This window comes from Calonectris borealis, chromosome 9 (genome assembly GCF_964195595.1).
Source record: "Calonectris borealis chromosome 9, bCalBor7.hap1.2, whole genome shotgun sequence".
Lineage (NCBI taxonomy): Eukaryota > Metazoa > Chordata > Aves > Procellariiformes > Procellariidae > Calonectris > Calonectris borealis.
The window spans coordinates 24,179,337-24,198,203 of record NC_134320.1 but is presented as its reverse complement, the minus strand read 5'-3'; the positions used below and the strand labels follow the sequence as shown (position 1 = coordinate 24,198,203).

Sequence of the window (18,867 nt, the reverse complement as noted above, 5' to 3'; positions counted from 1 at the left end):
GTGCACACGGATCTTTTGACTAACGGGTTGAATACACATTATCCTGAGCTTCTAAATATAATGTGCATCACTCTGCGTTTGGGGTGGGTTTTAATGTTGTTTTTTTTAGTTAAAATAGCACGCTGCTGAATAAAGCACGTAATGCTTGTGTAGGCTGGGTTTGGCTGGCAGGAGGCAAGGCCCTGAATGCCACAGCTATTTCTTAATTAAAAATCACCCGACTGGTCTTTATTGCCAATCCGGCAGGCGAACAAAGCCAAACCCCTCCAAGGAAGGAGACAAAAGCGCTTTTCCCACCATCCTTCCAGGGGACTCCCCCCATTTCCACACCGAAAAGCCTATTTAACCCCAGGAGCTGGGAACTGAGCCCCCCAGGCAGAGTTCTCTTTCGAAGCCAGGCCTGATGCTCTTCTGGATATTTAAAGGACCTCTGCACCCTGCTGCAGCCAGGCTCTTGGGGCTGAGGCTGCGAGCGGGATGAAATATCTACATTTATCGAGGCCAGGAGTACGGAGCTTCCCTCCAGCTCAACAGCGTTTTTGTCAGGTCACATTATAAGCAAGTAATTTGTCACGGTCTCATTACGAGCACTTTCAGCCAAACACTGCACCGTCGTCTCAGCAGAGCAAGGCTGAATCGGCAGCGGCACAGTCTCCCGGCGCGCTCAGCTGCCCTCCCTGTACAGCCCCACTTCAGCAGCTGGCAAACATCTGGAGAGGACCTGGCACTGCAGAGGGGTGGGCGAAGCCTCCAGCAATGCACCCATCTCCCCTCAAACCTCTGCTCACGCCGGTGCCAAGCAGCGCCGGGATGACGGGAACCCTGTTTAAAGTAGAGATTGAGCTGAGTGAGATGCAGCTGAAAACTGGATGTGAAAAGTACATGCAGAAAGGAAAGGAAAAAAAAAGGGGGAGGGAAGAGATTCAAAGATCTCTATTTGCCTCCTTTTCTCCCTGTTTTCTGCCCTCCCTCTCCCACTGCAAATGCATACTTCCCACGTTTCTCCAAGCCTGAAACTACTGTGTGTATTTACACCATCCAGATCTATTATTCATGCAAGGCAAGAGCGCCAATTAATTAGGACTGCATTTATATAACCCTGCAGGTAAAGCTATATGTAGCTGCTTGTAAGCCAGAATGGGATCTTATTTGCGCCGCACTAGAAATGACAGGTTTTAAATATTGATGAGGGAAGACACACGAAGGCAAAACCTCTGGTGGGAAGGCCCTTGGAGGCCTGGCATGAAACAAGGACTTCAAAGGAGCAGGCTCACTTTGCTAGATCAGACACATTCAGAACTACGAGCGATCGGCGAGCTGGAGCTGCCCCGTGACCCCGGCGAGCTCGGAGAGGCACCAACACTTGCAAGAAGAGACTCCTGGAAACCCTGGCTGCTGCTCCCAAACATGAGCATAACCCAGCAAAGAAGTGGAATGGGAATTCCAAGTGACAAATGAAAACAAATATTCTAGGTGGTTGCGTTGTTGTGACAGACTCATTTATCTGAGCCACCAGGGAAAGAGTGACTGTGGCTGGAACATCATTTTTCCTGACACACCAAGCACTGGAGCACGGAGAGGTGTCTCCCACTGGTAGAGAAACTGGGTCAGAACTTCCCACCATGGCAAACAGGGATCTGATACGCTCTGAACCATCGCAGGAGCTTTTAGTTGGGATCATCGTGAAGGGATGCTCCACGCAGGAAAAGGCTCATGCTTCAGAAACTATGAGTTCTACACGCTTTCTAACCAAAGAAAAACTAGAGAGGTTAAAGCTTAGCACATACCTGTACTACAGGAGCTGCTGTAACGCAGCTCTCCTTGGAAATGGGTACAGGACTGCTGCCGCGACCGCTGCAGTGCCCGCGTGTACCACAGTACTGCGAGGAGGCTGTCAACGAAAATGTTCCTACAAGCTATATGACACCTGCATATGCAGAAGAAAATAACAACCACGATTTTAGCTAACCTAAGTTTATCTATAATTAATTGCTGGAATTTTTTTGCATTGTTTTATAAGAGCTTCCAGTAGATAGTCTTCTGCTGGTTAACATATAAAGGAGCTGCAGTGATTTTTTATCCCCCGAACATCCAGCTCTGTAACTGCACTGAATGAAACCTTGCATGCAAACAGCACGATGCTTAGATTTGCCTTGTACGTTCCCTGTAAAGATCTGACCTTCGTTTTATACCTAGAAAGGAAAAAAATCCACAATATGGCAGAAAAATGAGTTTATGTAAACCTCTCCCTGCCCACTGCTGCCAAGGGTCTGCACAGAGATTTGTCTTGCAGGATCCCTAATGCTCCTGACCGGGAGATGTGTTATTCCTACAGCTAGCTGGAGTTTTGGTGGTTAAACTGGTGCAGCAAGTCTCATTCCGTGCCAGCAACAAATGGAGGGTTTATTAGGGAACTATGTATCGCTAATATATGTATATATAGGGAAAAATTAAAATATATTCAAGGTTATTCAACTTTCTGCATTACACAAATATTTTCCTTAGTGCTATTTGATCTACTGATCTTTAATTCGCTAATTTGTTTTTTTTTTTTCAGTTAGTTTTGGTGCACATTTTGAATTCATGAGACCAACTTTCTGCATGAGGGAAAACAAAGCTGCAACTCTACTCCCATGAAGGTCCCGGTTTCAAAGCTAGCTCGGGGATTTTTACTTCCACCGCAATTAAAGACAGCTGCAAATCTAAATCTCTCCGGCTGCCTGGAAGAAGATTCAGCTTTAAAGAAGGAAATTGGTCAGCTGTTGGAAAAGGAGACTCAAGTGTCCGACAGATGCAAGCAGGCACGCTAAGGATGGCGGCAGGTCTCGGCAGCAGCGTGAGGTACATCAGCAGACCACCACCAGACCTCCTTACTTGACTTTTTTATATATGCATCTGGTGTTATTGCCGGAGCAACACGAGGAGACGGTGGATTTCCCCAAAAAGGTCCTAAAAATGAGAGGCACTTTGTGAGAGGTTCAGAAATTCTGGTTTAGGAAGATCAAGATGACAGAAAAAATGGGATTCCTTCATGATGAGCTCTGCTGGGTGAGGGAACAGAAATGATGGGAGCTCTATCCCTGGCAGTATTTAAAAACAAGATTGGAAAACCACATGAAAATCTACTGAAGGTCTGCTCCGACAGAGGAATGGACCTGTTGTCCCACTAACAGCCTTTCTCCAGTTCTTTTGCTGTGCATCTCCAGTACAAATTAACTCCAAGCATTTTTGAGCTCGGCACCCTCCGAAGTCAATCTTTTTGGTGCTGCGCTCGCTCAGCCTGGCCACCTTCATGGCGTCTTATTATGAGTAAGAGCTCTTTCTATAAACACAGTAACATGCCTGGCAGTACTAAACAGGCTGACTTAGGAGCCCCAAAAGCCACCAGCTCCAAGTGTTTATTTGTCCTGGATGCTCTATTGGGTTTTAAAGGTCAACTTTATTTTGAAAATACAGTAATCTGAGTCTTCCACTGGTCTCTCCTCCCAGAGATCTGCTGGTACAGTGCTGCCTATTGGAGGCACACCCCATCTTAGTCAGACCATAACGAAGCATGGAAGAAACCGTGTTCCCATTAACCAAAATAAACCCAGAGCCAAGAGTCAACAACTGAAGTTAGTGCAAAGCTAGCGTAAAAAAAGGCAGAGAGGCCAAAAGGCAACAGCCTGGCTGCTGCTGAAGGGTCTGGGTGCCGTTGCGATGGGCAGGAGAGCTGGAGCAGCGTTGCTCTCTGGAGCAAAACTGCAGCGACAGAGATGCAGTGTGCTGGTGCCTCCGGCGATATCGAACTCGGCACAGCTGTGACAGCCGCTGTTTGGTACCTCTGTCTGGCCATCAGATGCTTCCTGCCCCAAAACACGTGGGAAGAACATAAAGACCAAACTATATGCACCACGGGCTGGCTGCACTAGAAATAGTGGGACAGTCTGGGGGTACAAACCCCTTCCCGTGTCCCCGGGCAGAGGCAGCATCCCTCCCCAGGGCGGACGCTGGGACTCCTCCATGAGCAGGAAGCTCAAGGGGAGGATGCTCAAAGCTGCTTGTGCCATTTCTCTATCCCACTCCCTGCAGGCGCGACAAAACTTTCTGTTTGCTCATCTCTGCCTCTGTTTTTCTGGTTTTCCTACAGCAGCCCACGGCAGATACAAGACACCTTGCAGCTGGCAAAGCCGCAGCCGGCCGTGCTGGGGAGGGATGCTGCCTAATAACCCTCCTAACCGCTGCCACAACCCACCGCGTTTGCAACAGAAGGTTTGTACCTCTTCAAGGACTCCTGCTTTAATCCTCACCATAGCAACTCGGCTATGATTTTTGTTCGCCACGCAAACGGGGCCTAATAGAGAGGAGAGCTCATTTTACTCTGTGGCTGGAAATGCAGGTGAGGCTAAACCTGGCTAGACAGACCCGAGAAGATGGGCACCCGAGAAGATGCTGGGGCCACCGCAGCCGCCAGCGCACAGCTGCCCGCTCTGCCCTAATCCTGGCTGAGCCCACGGGGCCGATCACGCCGGTGGTCCCACGCCGGGGCAGGCAGAGGATGCCCCTCGGTTACAGTCCCACTGTCTTTCCTCACTTCTCCGACACGGCAGGAGCATGGAAACGCCTCTTCGCTGGCTTTGCCCCAGCAGATCTCTCCCTTTCAATTTAGGTCCGAAAACTGTAAGGCAGCTGGGAAGAAGGCAATGGCTGAAGAGCCCAGGGGGGACTGTTAGAGCCACCAGAAACAGAGGCATCGATTTTAAATCCTGGCTATGGTGGCATTAGCTTTTAATGACATGGGGGAAAAGGACGGGGGGACTGGCAGAGCCCCGGGGGGCTGCGCACAGCCGGGCCCCGCAAGGCAGCACCTCCGTAGCTCAGGGCAGAGCTCGCCAGCTTCCCAAGGGGATTAGTCCTCCATTCAAAACCTGCCTGGGAAGCAGCAAAGAGAGAGAGCAATTTTCTTCTATGTGAAGAGAACGTATTAATACAGCAGCAAACATTGTATTCATTACAGGATTGCAGCTAATCTGGTGTCTGCTTTTATTCTGCGGTTGTTCTGCTCCCGTACCGCCTGCAGCAAGCAGACTGGGACAAAGGCAGAGCCAGGCTTCCTTATGACAGCCCGCAGATCTATTGGGGCAGGGGATTTTGGGGTGCATCTATGTGCAAACCCCATCCTCTCTCAAAGCAGCTCGCCAGCTTTGGGAAGGGTGCAGGACGCAAGCAAAGCCTGACCTACAGTGTATTGAACGCGCGATGCTCTGCGCTCTGACAACACGACAGACCTACATACTTACCAGACGGAAAAAATGCTTTGCCTGGGATTTGCCCGTGTTGTTTTTTGCCCCGGGGGGGCTCAGAGGACCACCTCGAAGAGGGGCCGTACCATCACCATCATCATCACCATCAGCTGCCTGAAATTCCTTCCCGTCTGCGCCCCTGGCCTGGGGACATTACCCAGCACACCGAGAGTCAGGATAAATGTAAGAGACACGCTGGCTCATGCAAATTAAGGGGGTGGCTGCTCTAATAGCCCATTTACTGCAAGTCCTTTTTTCAGACGTATCAGTGACCTCTTCGGAAAGCTAATTTAATGACCCTTCACGTATGAACCCTTCAATGAGACTTGGGATGAGTTCAGTGCGAGGTAATGGGTTTCTTTGTGCAAAACCACATCAAAATCCCAAAAAGAAGAGAAATCCCCCCTTATTCTTTGGTGGACTTCTGCAATCCAGGAACCAAGAGCTAAACCAAAAGCGAGCGCTTCGTACGGAGAATGCAGCCAGGTTGTGCAACTCACGGGCACCCAAAGTCACCCGGTCAAATCCTGCAGCTGGATTTTAAATGGGGTGGATAATTTTATGACCGATCGCATTTGTAGCTGGTATGTTAAGACAAGGGTAATGAAATCTTACGCTTCGGGGCACGTACGGATCATTGCACAAGTCAGGCAGGCATCTGCCCCTCCCCTGCAAGAGAAATTGTATTTGGCAGGGACTGGAAGGACTAAAGTTGAAATTGGGGATTAAAGGGGACACAAGTGGCACACGGATCTGGGGAAAAGGCAAATGGAGCTATTCAGCTTCTTCTCAACTGTGACAGTCCACAGCAGCAAATAACGATAATGAACTTGACAGATGCCTGGACCAGTAAGAGTTTTGCCCACCTCGACTGAATACAGCTATCACCCCAATAATGGGCCAACTCTGCTCAGTAGTTCCAGGGATCCTTTTAAGTTTGGTATTTCAAGGGTTTATGTAGCAAACCAGCTCTATTACCTTCACAAGAGTTGGCAACACTTACTATGGTGAGGAGAGTGGCTGGAGGCTGGTAAGCAAAAAAGCATGAGCGAGGGGTTTGTCCAGTGTAACAGAACATTTGGGGTTACCGACTAGAGAGGTTAGGACACGATCTTCTTAAACCAGGCTGAGAACAGTCACTTGGGACCTGCTACCAGAAATCCCGCTGTTCTGCCCAAAACCAGCCTTTGCCAGCCCATTGCTCGGCTCTGGCCAGTTACCTCCTCCAGCCTTCGCCTCTGCTCCTTCTGCTCCTCGATCCGCTTCTGCCGCTCGGCCAGCAACTGCCGCTTGTGCTCCTCGTTCTCCCGCTGCTGCTGCTCCAGCTGCTGCCGGCGCAGCGCCTCCGACCGCTCCTTGTTCGCCAGCTGCAGCCTCAAGAAATCCCGTCTCAGCGTCGACTCCCCGGGCAGGTTTAGGATGGAGCTGCATAGGAGAGAAGCATCAGAGAAGATCCCCTCCCCACATCCTTAAACCTCTTGCCAGGGGAAGTTCTGCGTGATTTTCCACTGTGGCTCCTCTTCCCTTCATCCCGACAGCATCCCAACACCCAACAGAGCTTGGGAAGCAGCGGATGGCGGGATTGGGGGGACCACAAATGTCGGGGCAGGGCAGCAGACACAGCGCTCTGTTCACAGCTCACCAGCAACTTATTTGCTAAAGGTTTCCTCTACATTAAGTTTCTAGCCAAAGCCTCTTGTGCTGCAGTGGCACACACTATATTTAGCTGTTCACAAAGCACATTTAGCATGAATCATTGCCAGCTATTAAAATACTACATTATCTCAGTGAAATAATGGAATAACCTGATACTAATTACAACCGCTCTGAAAAATGTCACCAAAGAAAGAAAGTTCCAGCCCTACCACGCTTGCAGCAGCATCGGGGAGGCTTCACGGTGAAAAGTTACATGGAAATTGGGAGTTACACTTAGATGTAAGGAACAGCATTTTAAAGAGTCTTCTTTAATTTCACCTCACATTTTTTCCACATCTAAATACCCGCATTCCCATGACAGCACTCGCTGCAGATCCCCACAGGCAATGGGGTACCTGGGTCTTCTTCCCCAGCTTTTGGCCAAGGTGACCTGTAGCATCAGTTTATACCCACACACCATCCAGCAGAGGGAATATGCTCCGTTCTGCCAGGAAACGGGACTGAGTGCTCAAACTGTCCTTTTTCCATCTCTAATTCATAGGAGCCTGTAATCCAAGCTAATTTTATACAAAGGTAAAGAGATGTAAGGGCAGAAATAAAATGCTGATTCTTACCTGGGCTCTCCGGAGTCATTTTCCTCCTCCTCCTCCTCACTTCCACTGTACTCGTACTCTGTCTCATCTAGGAACAGAATCGCCCATCAGTGCCCTTGGCTGGACTCATTTGTTTTTCCAGTGGTTGAAAACCCCAGAGCTCTGAAGGCAGAAGAGACAACTCTCTTCTTCTCGCATGACACAGAATAAGCAGCATCATTTCTCTCCATTTTCTGTTTTTACGGGGGGCTGCAAGGCCAGGGAAGCATGGGTGGTCTCCCTGGGTGCTGGCACCTTGCACGCCCGTGGTGGCTGGGAAGAGGGCTGCAGTCACCAGCACAGCGGGCAACGGCCCCAACAAGCGAGGACACTCGATGTAAAGATGGGGGATGTCCATAAAATAAGAATTTATCCCCGTATGACAGTGAGTGACCCTCTTCAGGAGGGTTCTTCAAAGGGAGGTGCACCACAAGCTACTGAAGCCACAGGCACTGGAAGGTGGGATTTAACTACGGCTCTGAAGGCACCAACTCCTCTCTCTCTAAGCATATGCTCTTCCTATGCAAATCCATGTGTTTTCCAGGCAATGAAGACATCTACATAAAAGCCCAACTGCAATGTTGTGCTATATACTGTGATTTCTAGTGGGATATCATCTTTATTGGATGAAGGGAATGATAGTAAAAGAAAGGCTTGCATTTATCCAATTGCTCTCCATCTCTAGGGTCCAACCTTCATTTGCCAGACTAAACACATTTAATACTTCACTGGGATCCCATTTTATTGTTTTGATTGTAGTGAAATCTGTTACAAGGGGCTGGAAGGTATGCACGGAAACTAATATCGCTACCAATAAGAAGAGAAATAGCGACATATTAATTTGCTGGATTATACAAATGAGCTTTCAAATTAAAATTTGGTTCACAAGCAGCTGAATACTTTAACAAGTTTCTTCGGCTATCTGATCTTCCTTTCAGAGGACTTTGATAGGGCCTGGAGAGTTCACTGAAAACATTCAGTTTAATAGGTTATTCCTAGTCAACGGAATTGCTTTGGGGCAAGGGTCTTTATCTAGATGTTTGTTTGCACAACTCTGCTCATCGCTGGTGCAGCATGAATGTCATGCAGATCAACAGACTTGGCATGAAATACGTGAGCTGGGAAAAATTCAGCTTAGCAGCTTCTCCCTCCCACACGCCAGTAGGTATATATGCAGATGTAAATTTTATACACACGTTTTAATGAATCAAAGCTTAAATGTTCCATGTGGAAATTACCACTTGGACAAAAAAGACACCATTTTTCACCAGGAAAAAACCACTGCTTAGCTCTGATGACAATCACCTGTAGGCTTTGCATGAAGACCGATTGTTTTGCTACGGATATTTATTTTCGTTTTAATGACTGAGAGGAATCAAATCAAATAAAATAATCTGACCTCAAAACCATAAGAAGCGTGGTCACACAGAAGGACCACACCTATTTAACTCAACCAGTCTGCAAACAAACTTAGCCATCTGAATAAGGGAAACCATGAGCAGCCCAGTCCTCTTTGCCTTCCTTCTCCTACCCACATGTTTCGCCCACACAGATGCACCTCGGTCTACCCTAGGGATCTCCAAGCAAATGGCAGAGGTGAAGGATTGCCCAGAGCACTGCTACTCCACTAACCTTTCTCGCCTCGCTTCTTTTTAGTCCTGTCGATGTGGTCCTTGAGCTGGATGCGGACTTGTCTTTCATTGGGCTGGTCTCGGATGAAGGGGTGCTTCATCAGCTGCTCCGTGGTTGGTCTCTGGCTGTGGTTCTTCACTAGGCAGCTCTCAATGAAGGACTGAAACTTTTTAGACCTGGCCCAGGACACAAAAGGAAGGTATTGAAAAAACAGGTAACTATATCGATTCTTGTATTAGAAAGTGAGAAACCTGTGGGTCTTTGAGATCATTTGGCTGCTACACAGTTCTTGCTCAGATGCAGTCTTCTAAGTAGATTCATGTGACTTCTCAGTTGATGCTTGGCACGGTCTCAAAGCAGCACCATCATGTGCACCCTCTCTCACTTTATCCTCTCCTACTCTTCCCATGCATGCTCCTATTATGCCTTCCCCGTGCATCTAAGAGAAACCACCATTCTGCTGAGTCTGGAGAAAGTTGGGAAGCATCAGTATGACCAGGGAATCACCAAAGCTAGATGTCATCAATGACAACCAAGAAAATGTAAGGAAGCGTTCCTCCTCCCTTCCCTTTGCCCTGTGAAAGTGCAGGCAGAGACAAGAGACAACACATACAGATACAAATGCAATTCCTTAATGGATTATTTCCGTATTTTGTGGCCCCAGGCGGTGTTTCAAGAGATGTACCTTTCTGAAGATGAGTGGGACAGGCTAGATGGATGGGGTTTTTAGGTTTAACCACCCAACATTACATGGCTTGTTAAAGATCAGACAACCTCTGGGCCATGCTTGCCGCCTGCAGCCCTTCCCTGCTCTCTCAGGGTGAGCCCCAGCAGCCCCAGTGGTCCTGGGGGCCACCGTGTCCCAGTCCCCCCGATGACGGACCCGGGTGAATGGGATGTGCTCTTCAGGCAGCAGAGGTGGGAACACGGCTGCGGCTGGCAGAGCCCAGCCCCTCCTCACAGCCTGCCTTCCCGCAAACAGTTAAATTCAATGTCAGCTAAAACAATTTCAGCCAAATCTTTAATAAACTATTTTTTCTTAGTCTCAAGTGTTGCATATCCAAAGTTTTCCTGGAACTAATTTCACCACATTATAAAGCCGAGAGAAGAGGGATTTACAAGAAAGAAAGATGTTGACAGGCCACTACACTCTATGTTGCTTTAGCAAGTAGGAAAATGAGTGTAAATTAATGTCAGAAGCCAACAGCTACTACAGAATTGCATTAGAAGTAAAACAATAAGCTTTCAGGGATTTTACTTTTAAGCTGTCAGACTAAAAGTGATTTATCTTTTAAGTGCTAATCCATACAAATTGAGATGCAAAAATAAAATACGCTACTAGATCCAATTAAATCCTCCCTCCAGCTTTATTAAGGAGCAAATCTTCCTTCCCCACCTTGCCTCAAGAAACCCCGTGTCTCAGTGTATTCCAGAAGGGACAATCCACGCGATGCTCCAAAAAAATCTGCTTCTAAAATACGATTCTGCCCTGTTGCTGTGAAGCTGGAGAGACTCCGGTCCTGGGTCCGTGGTCCAGAGCACCCACAAATACAGTGGAGCTGAAGTAGCTAAAAAGTCATCCTCCAGTAAGTGATGGGTTTGCCCACCTCTTGGGCATGGGGGTCCCAGAGCCCTGCGATGCCCTAAGAGACCTTTGCATCCCCGAGCTGGCTGAGCAGCTATGGAGAGGGAGCAGCTCACACCTCTGGTTTTCCCGAAATCTTCCTCTCCAAAAAAAGCAAGCCTGTCCAGTGGCACAGTTCGGCCCTCACCAGGGCTGGAGCAGAAGACAAGGGCCTTCTCTCTGGCTTTGATCCAGGAGGACACCATTCACACATCTCATGCCCTCCCTGGGCGCAGGTCAGCCCATCTTCACGAACCAGGCGCTCCTCCAGCTCCTGGGGTTTGTAAAGCTTAAACGAATGTTTGCAAAGTCTTTGCAGCTGCTTGGATGAAAAGTGGTATCACAGTGCAAATATCACCTCATTAACAAAGAGGTTTTGTCATCTCTTATAAGGCAGGGCTAAGGAGTGTTTACGGGAACGACATCACTGAAGTTCAAGTTCATTTTATCTGTGAAACACGGGAAGAAGAAAATAAAGCTTCGTTGCTGGCTGGTTTTAATTGGGAAAGAAAATGATACCAAAGACTCTTTTGTTTCATAGGAACACAGCGCTATTTTAAAAGCGAGTTCAAGGATTTAGTAAGCAATAAAAGTATTTTCCTCTCTGGGATTTTCAATTCGGGCCAGCTCCCATGCCTGCTTTCCCTCTCGGCTTTCCGTGACTTACCCTCAAAGGTGCTGGAGTCACTTCGCTATTTCTTTCACGCACGGAAAAAGATGGTCTGCCCACGCTGCGTACTTTCACGTGTTGCTGCACACAGAAGCAAGGATGAACTCACGGTTCAAGTTGAATCTTTCTTCATTTTGTTTTTCTCTCGTGATCAGTGCTTGTGAAAACCACTGATTGCCAGGGAGCCACTGTGGAAGCCTGGTTAAACATCTCCAGTCTTCTTAGGTCGGGCTTGCAGAGCTCCAGGACCTATTCTGGCCGGGCCCAAAACCTCCAGCTGAGAAATGAGCCAAGTTTGCCCAGTGTCCCACTGAAAATGCTGAAAAATATTGCTCTTAAGGAATCGGTGGAGTCGTACTGGCTTGGAGCTTCATCTGGGTCCTTTGGAGTTTCTCACTGCAAGGAAAGCTTGGAAGATGGATATAGGTTTGAGCTCCGGGCACACGTGTCCCAGCTCTGGTGGAGACCAGGGATCCCTGCTTGCTCATGGTGGGGGTAGCAGAGGCCAGGTGAGCACCGCGCTCCCCTGGAGGGGTTCAAATCTGGAGTTTCATGAAACTACGACTTCCAAAGCAATCCCTCTCTCAAAGGACCCGCGATCCCGTCCCCGGGAGCACAGCCCTGGACAGACCAGCCGACCCCAGGCAGACACCACCACGGTTCACCACCACGAGACGTGCAAACCTGAGACAGCCACCGGCCCGGCGAGGGGAAGGTGCTGCCAAGCAACACCCCGGCTTGCACAAAGCACATCCCGGTATCTCAGAGCAGGGACTAAAATACAACTTCCACCCCAGCTCAGCTTTTACCTTAAGGAGATGGGGAAACCTTCTGCTCAAAAGCCGCATTCGTCAGCTCCCCTCTGCCTGGAGGCTGAGGAAGCCTTTGCTGATTAAACAGCACTTTTGTATGAAAAATAAACTCTAAAGTCTTACAACACATTTTGTGCTGTAGCACTGAGAGCATAATGAAGGAGGAGACCGGCAGAAAACAAGCATATAAACTATTTTCTCAGTTGACTAAAGGTATCCTCAAAAGGCTGCGCAAGGAGAGGGAGCATCTTTGACACCCTCTGCAGGGTCAGCTGGGAAAGGTCCGTCTCCTCCTGGTCTGGTACTGGAGCAGCTGATGATCAGGCTGACAAAATTAAGATGCCTCCTGCCTAAGCCTGGGTGAGTTTTTAGGGGGCTGGTCCTAAAACCCCAACACCGCACATCTGATGCAGAGGACTCCAAGCCCCATCTCGCTCCTCTCCTCTCCCAGCAGCAAAATACCTGCTGCTTTGGCACAAAGTGTTTTCAATACCTACCAATTACTTTCTCCTTTTCCCAATCCCCCCCCCCCCCCATCTTCAAAAAGATAAGCAGCATAATTTTAAGGAATAAGGCAAAAGTTCCCTCCGCGAGCTCAGCCAGTCTAGGACCAAGGGGCAGTGCTGTCTCTCTAACATCTGGCAGATTTTTCCTGACCAAACCACTGCTGAACCTGGGGCAGGCAAACAGCCCAAACCAAAGATGAGTGTTTTTAAGGACTCCGGCTCCATCGGTACAGAACATACAGTAACAAAACAACATCTGCTGGGCTTCAGAAATATTTTTCCTACGGGTTTTTATTGGCATGCCCTGCTTTTTTTTTTCAAAACAGTGATGTATTTTTTCCTGCAAAATTTTAAAATAAAGCCCAAACTAAGTACAAATCTCCGCATTCCTGGGCCTTCAAGATAAACTATCCTTTTTTTGGCCTGGATACATGTTTCCACTTGAAAACGGAACCTGACTGGAAAAAAATGGGAGCCAAGCAAAGTGTCATCTGGCTTCAGGCTGCACGAACCGCCTTGGAAAAGCCGACTCCGTGCTGTGAAATGGCAGCGTTAGAGAGCGTTCCCCTCTCTGCCTACCTAGGAAGCTCTCCATCCCACGGTGCACAACTCCTTCAGACGAAATTGCCTCTCCAAAGGAGATCAAGACCCAAACCTGCACTCACCAGAGTGATGCTGGAGACCGTCACCAACCCCCAAAGCTATATAAATGTAAACACCAAATCCCCAGCGCGTCTGGGCTGCAGAAACATTTTTACAGCCATTGAAGATTGAGAAAGAGACTCACCACTTCTTTGATTTCAACCTCGGGGCCGGGTTGCGGGGGATGAGGAAGAGGGCTCTCATGGGATGCATGTCACAGAGAGCTGCAATGTGCAAGAAGAGGCATTAAATACGGCACGGTGTCTTGCAGACCCCCCAGGCTTCCTAAAGAGTCTACATGCCCAACTGGAGCGATCCAAGTTTCCTCTGAAGCTACAAGACCTGCAGGGCAGGAGGATTTGCAGTCACAACCCCCTGCAGACCCTGGCCTGGCAGCAGCCTGCAGCTCAGGTGAGAGCCGATGTCCCCAGCCAAGCGGCGTGCGTGTCCCCAGCACCGCAGTGGCAGGGGCCGGCTGGGGACGCCTGCGCCCCTGCAGCTGCGTGTCCCCAGCACCCTGCCAGGTGCTGACGGCAACGGTCCCAGAGCACGGTACAGCTGCACCAGTGCTACGCTCTGCTTTATTTACTTGCATTTACCAGCACGCAAGGTCGGTCCCAGGATAACGCTGAAAAACCACGGCAGCACGACCCCTGCAGAGGCACCAGCTGAACCCAGCGTGCTGCCATCTGTGTCACCACGGAGGTTGGCCAAACACCAGCGCTGAGAAGCACTGTTTTACCTCCTTCCAGTCCTCCACCTCTTCTTTTTATGTATTTTATTTGAGGAAACTGAGTCCCAGAGTGCTTAAGTGGTGTGACGGGAGTCACAGAGGGTGGTGTGCCTTTGCTCACTGCCCATCCTGTCCCCTGGGCCACGCTGCCCTGGCAGGTTTGTCCCCATGGACCCTGTGAGCTCCATCTCAGCGAGCCCAGGTTGCTTGGGAAAACCTTTGCGTAGGGTTTCTGGCACAGAACCGAGCGCCGGCTGGTGCTCAGCAAACCCCAGCACGTTACAACCCAGGGTTAATTAAAGCAGAGCAATGCATTTACTTACGGGGAGCGCCTTCCGCCATCTCGATGGCCGTTATCCCCAAAGACCACAAGTCGCTCTGTAAAAGAAAGCAATGGGTCAAAAGTGATGCAGGGGAGCATCGCCACAGCAGCGGGCACTGGGCGAAGGGGGAAGCGTGGCTCTCCCCAGCCTGGGGGGCTCAGCCCTGTGAGCTGGGTCTCCATGTCCTCTGCAAACCCCCAGACCCATACCTCAGGAGCTTGTCTCATCCTCCTGCCATGCGTTGGGGCTTTAGAATAGGCTCCCAACCCCGCTGTTTATCCCAAGATTATTTTCAAAACCATTTTCGGCGTGGGACACGGCCACCTCGCTGGGGCACTGCTCCCAGTAGCTGTGGTGAGGACATTGCCTGGGGAGATGCTGATGACCTGAAGGTCCCCTGGTGGGGGCATCTTAATGAGGCCTGTGCACTAATGAATGAAGCCCCAGCTCCCGGATGAGCTAGTGACCAACTACTCCCCAGCTTCACCCTGGGGTAAGCAGCAAACTTGGCTACTGGCTCCCTGCTTACAGCTGGGATTTGATATAGCTCCATAGAAAACATAGATTAAAAACATGAAGGATCTTGAGATACCTCAGGAGACTCTTGCATCATGGTCTGCTCATTAAATGGAAGCCTGAAAAGTGGCGTTTTGCCAGTGGAAGGAGAAATGGGCACTTTTATTTACCCTGTTCCCAAGCCCTGCTCAGCCCACATGGTTGGCTGAGTCTCATGAACGATCAGAGCACGGAGTACGCACCTATTTGGAAAACTCTTTGATTTCATACTTGTATCACTCTCTCTTCCATTTTCTCCCTTGCTAACAGGGACATTTACATCCCCAGCTCCCTGCCAGAGAGCCGTGGTGAGCTCCCCTCCAGTGCCTCCTCCCCACCCCACCCCACCCCACCATCACTAATGAGCTGCGGCTGCACCTCTAGATCTGGTAACGAGCCCCAAAGGACGGCTCGGCTCTCCTGGACAGCAGCGGAGGCACAGACAGTACGTGCCCAGCGAGAGAAAACGAGTACCTTCCCTAACGGCACTGCTGCAACTTGGTTTTGGGCAGAAGGCGGCTAATTCATTATTCTGGACACCATGTATAGGGCTGCTAATGATTCACAACCTAGCACCCGATGCAGCGGGAACAGGACCCGGACTAATTTTGGTGCCTTCACCTGAAGCACAGCCTCTGACGCACGGGCAGAGGGCTGCACTCCCCACAGGTCTCATGGAGATGGCTTTGCCCCCCAGTCCTTGTCCACCTGCAGACCTCACTGAGATATCTGCTCAATCTCAGGCTTCTCCAGGAGGTCAGTGCAAAAGCCGTTAACGCCAAAGTCATGGTCCATCTGATGCTGATGGTAAGAGGACCTACTCTGCCAACACCAGAGGAGACCCGCTTGAGATGGGAGGGCAGCAAGGGCAGAAGCTGCAGGTGCACTAGACCAAGCCTGATGCTTTGTAGCTGCAGCTGATGTTTGCTGGAGACCAGCTAGCACAACAAAACCAGTAAATGTTGTAAATAGGTATATCTCAGGGTGGAAGAGGCGGACTCTGCCTTCCACCCTTCCTCCTGCACCTCCAGCTCTCACATCTTGCTCTCCCTTCACCCTGCTCTCTGCCACATCCCTGCAGTCCCTCTTCATTTCTCCTCTTCCGTTCAAGAGCTGCCCTTTCCAAACCGCCTCAAGCCTCTAAACCTGCAATTTAGTGAGTAAATCCCAGAAAGGTTGTTTTTCCCAGCACAGAGCCCCAAAAGCTCGGCCAGAGCTAGAGAGAGCCTCTAGGGACCACAAGCACCTTCTCACATACACCAACCAGGAAAGACAACTTGGATTTTCAACTTCAAGGCACTTTTCCTCCTTTTTAACTCAAGTTCTCCCTTTACAAATGCCGCCCTTGCTATACATCTTTGTACCTACTTAAAAATTTTCTCCTGAACCTTATTTCCAGCCCTTTCGCAGGACAGTCTCATCCATTCTTTGTTTCTGGTCAGTTGGGATTTCTGCCGCATACTTAATTACGGCAGTCTTTCCCCATGATTCAGCACACATGACCCCTTCCCTTTGGGTTGCTGCTGAACTCCTTCCAAATTCCTAATGTGTCTTTCCATATCGAGGTGCCCAGTATTATATGCAAGCTGCCAAGTGATCTTAAAGCTGGAGCAATATAGAAAGGGATTATCACCTCCCTAAGTCTCTCGGAGAAAGCAGAAAACTCAGCGGGAAGCACACGTTTTATAATGATCTGGAATTCAGGGTTTTTTTGGGGGGTGGGGGTTTATTTTTGAGTCTGAAAAGCTTTTCAGTCCATCCAGCAAAAAGACGCCATGCTAATATATTTGCATTGTCTTGACTTGGGAAGGGAAGCAAGCTTCCTATTTTTCCCCCCCCTTTTGATTCTAAGCTTATTGACAAGATAACTCTAAAGAGAAAAGGAAAACCGGCTGGGGGAAAAACCAACAAATAATCTCAACAATGTGGGGTTTCTATTTGTTCTTTTTTAAAGTGGTTTATTTTTGCAAGGAGGTATTTACTGCCTCCTTCCATAGATTACACAGGCATCTCTTTCTGGGTAAGAAAACAGTGAGATCAGAGGCTTTTTGTCCAACAGATTAAGCCTGTGAGGATTCCTTTTTTCACCCTATAAATCTCGTCTTTTGTATTCACTATTTTAAGCCGGTCGGCTAAACCTGAGAGCATCTGATTTGCATCCCTTTAAAAAAAAATAATTATCATTTACATTCGCCACACACACACACTTCAAAGCAAGAGCATCAGGTGCAGGGATGTGATCCAGAGGATGGACTAATGTCCAGTGGCTCCCACATCACCACGAGCGCCGAAAACACCCTGCAGTGAGTGTGTCGGCAGCAATCAGCCTTCTGTTTCATACCCCCAGCCAAGGGAAAACGGTCAATGCCAACTTCAGAGATGCAAACGCCCGGCTCGCTACAAGCATTTGATCCTTGGGGACAATAGAGGGATTCTGGTCCCGGCGCTTCTGCGTCAGTCAACAGCATATTAAGTGCCCTAGTTATTCTGGAAAGAGAAAAAACCTGAGGGATTTCTGTGGGTAAAAAGTAGCCAATGAAGATATCAGTTCTTTTTTTTAAGAAAAAAATAATAAAAATGCGATTAATTAGAGCGTTGCACCGTCAGAGCCAGGCGGCTGTCAGTGGAGAAGCGGCGAGAGCAGCTCGCGTGGGCTGCAGCCCTGCTACCAAGCGCTGCCATCAGCAGAGTCGAGGAAACGCCTGTTGTAATTGGTTAATCAAAGAGAATTAAGTAATTGCAGATTAAACTATTTCTACATGTCCTTATCATTAACGATTTATGTAACCCAGAGTCTGAACTCAGACTGGAGAGCTGCTCTCTGGAAAACCGTCAGTTCAAAAGTCGACTGATGCACTTAAATAGCTGCAATACCAAAGCATCGCTTGGTTACTTAAAACCCTTCGTCTCTCAAAAATTTGAGTGATTGGTAATTGCACCCCAAATCGTACCACGGTGGTGGGCTGTTGCACTATTATATTGTAGTGTCCCGCTGCCAGAAAGCAGGTACCTAGCTCCACACCAGAGGGTCTCAAAGTCCTTTTTAAACATTACCTTGCAAAGTGACCTCTCAGCATGCACGTGAACAGAGGTACAGCAAGCTTTATATATGTCTCAGCTTCTCCCCCCAAAGCCCGTGTGTCACTGTCTTGCTCTGCTCTCTGGACACACTCAGGTGGACCTTAGGGGGTCTGGAGCTAGAAATTCAAGTTCTGGATGCTTCAAAAAACCAAGGGACAAAAACTAAGGGACATTTCTACAGATGTGTGTCCAGAAACTTGCAGTAAAGCAGAAATAGGATAAAATCTATTAAGCTCTCCTTGCTTTAAACATCGGACCTCGCTGTAGTTTGATGGGCAGGTGGGACTCATAACCCTCCTGCTGACCTGTTGTGTGGCACGGGGCTCTGTGCCACATTATAACTCAGCAGCAATGTTGTGCTGCCACCGATCCAAAAATAAACTTCAGAGAGAGACATGTGAAAAGTAGGTCAGCCCCCCAAACGTCTGATTGTGTGGCAGCCTTCAGATCTCCCTGTGAAGACCAGCCTGCAGGCCAGAAGATGTGATTTTGCCCCTTCTGACTTCCCTCCGGGGTAAATAGAGCAATACAGCATGTTTGACTGTAGTATTTAAACATGCAGCTCTGAAAAGCAGGCTAGCAGGTAGGAAGCCTCCGTCTGACACCTTTCCCAGCATGGGGAAAGACTTCTGCACAGTAAATTTGGATACGTGAACAGCACAACGAAGATTCACGTTGGACCTGAATCGGCATCTCAAAACCCAACAGCCAGAAAGCAG

The 18,867-nt window shown here is 49.0% G+C and overlaps 1 protein-coding gene across 4 annotated transcripts in view; it reads right to left on the bottom strand.

Moving 5' to 3' along the window:
- TNIK (TRAF2 and NCK interacting kinase) overlaps positions 1 to 18,867 on the bottom strand; it is a 167,096-nt gene that overhangs the window by 41,956 nt on the left and 106,273 nt on the right. For all 4 annotated transcript variants that reach the window (XM_075157392.1, XM_075157389.1, XM_075157391.1 and 1 more), the window contains exons 8-12: positions 14,513 to 14,567; positions 13,602 to 13,680; positions 9,203 to 9,378; positions 7,553 to 7,619; positions 6,503 to 6,707 (exon numbers count right to left, since the gene is read on the bottom strand). In XM_075157392.1, coding sequence (XP_075013493.1) covers positions 6,503 to 6,707; positions 7,553 to 7,619; positions 9,203 to 9,378; positions 13,602 to 13,680; positions 14,513 to 14,567 — 582 coding nt within the window. The remainder of the gene's footprint in view (positions 1 to 6,502; positions 6,708 to 7,552; positions 7,620 to 9,202; positions 9,379 to 13,601; positions 13,681 to 14,512; positions 14,568 to 18,867) is intronic.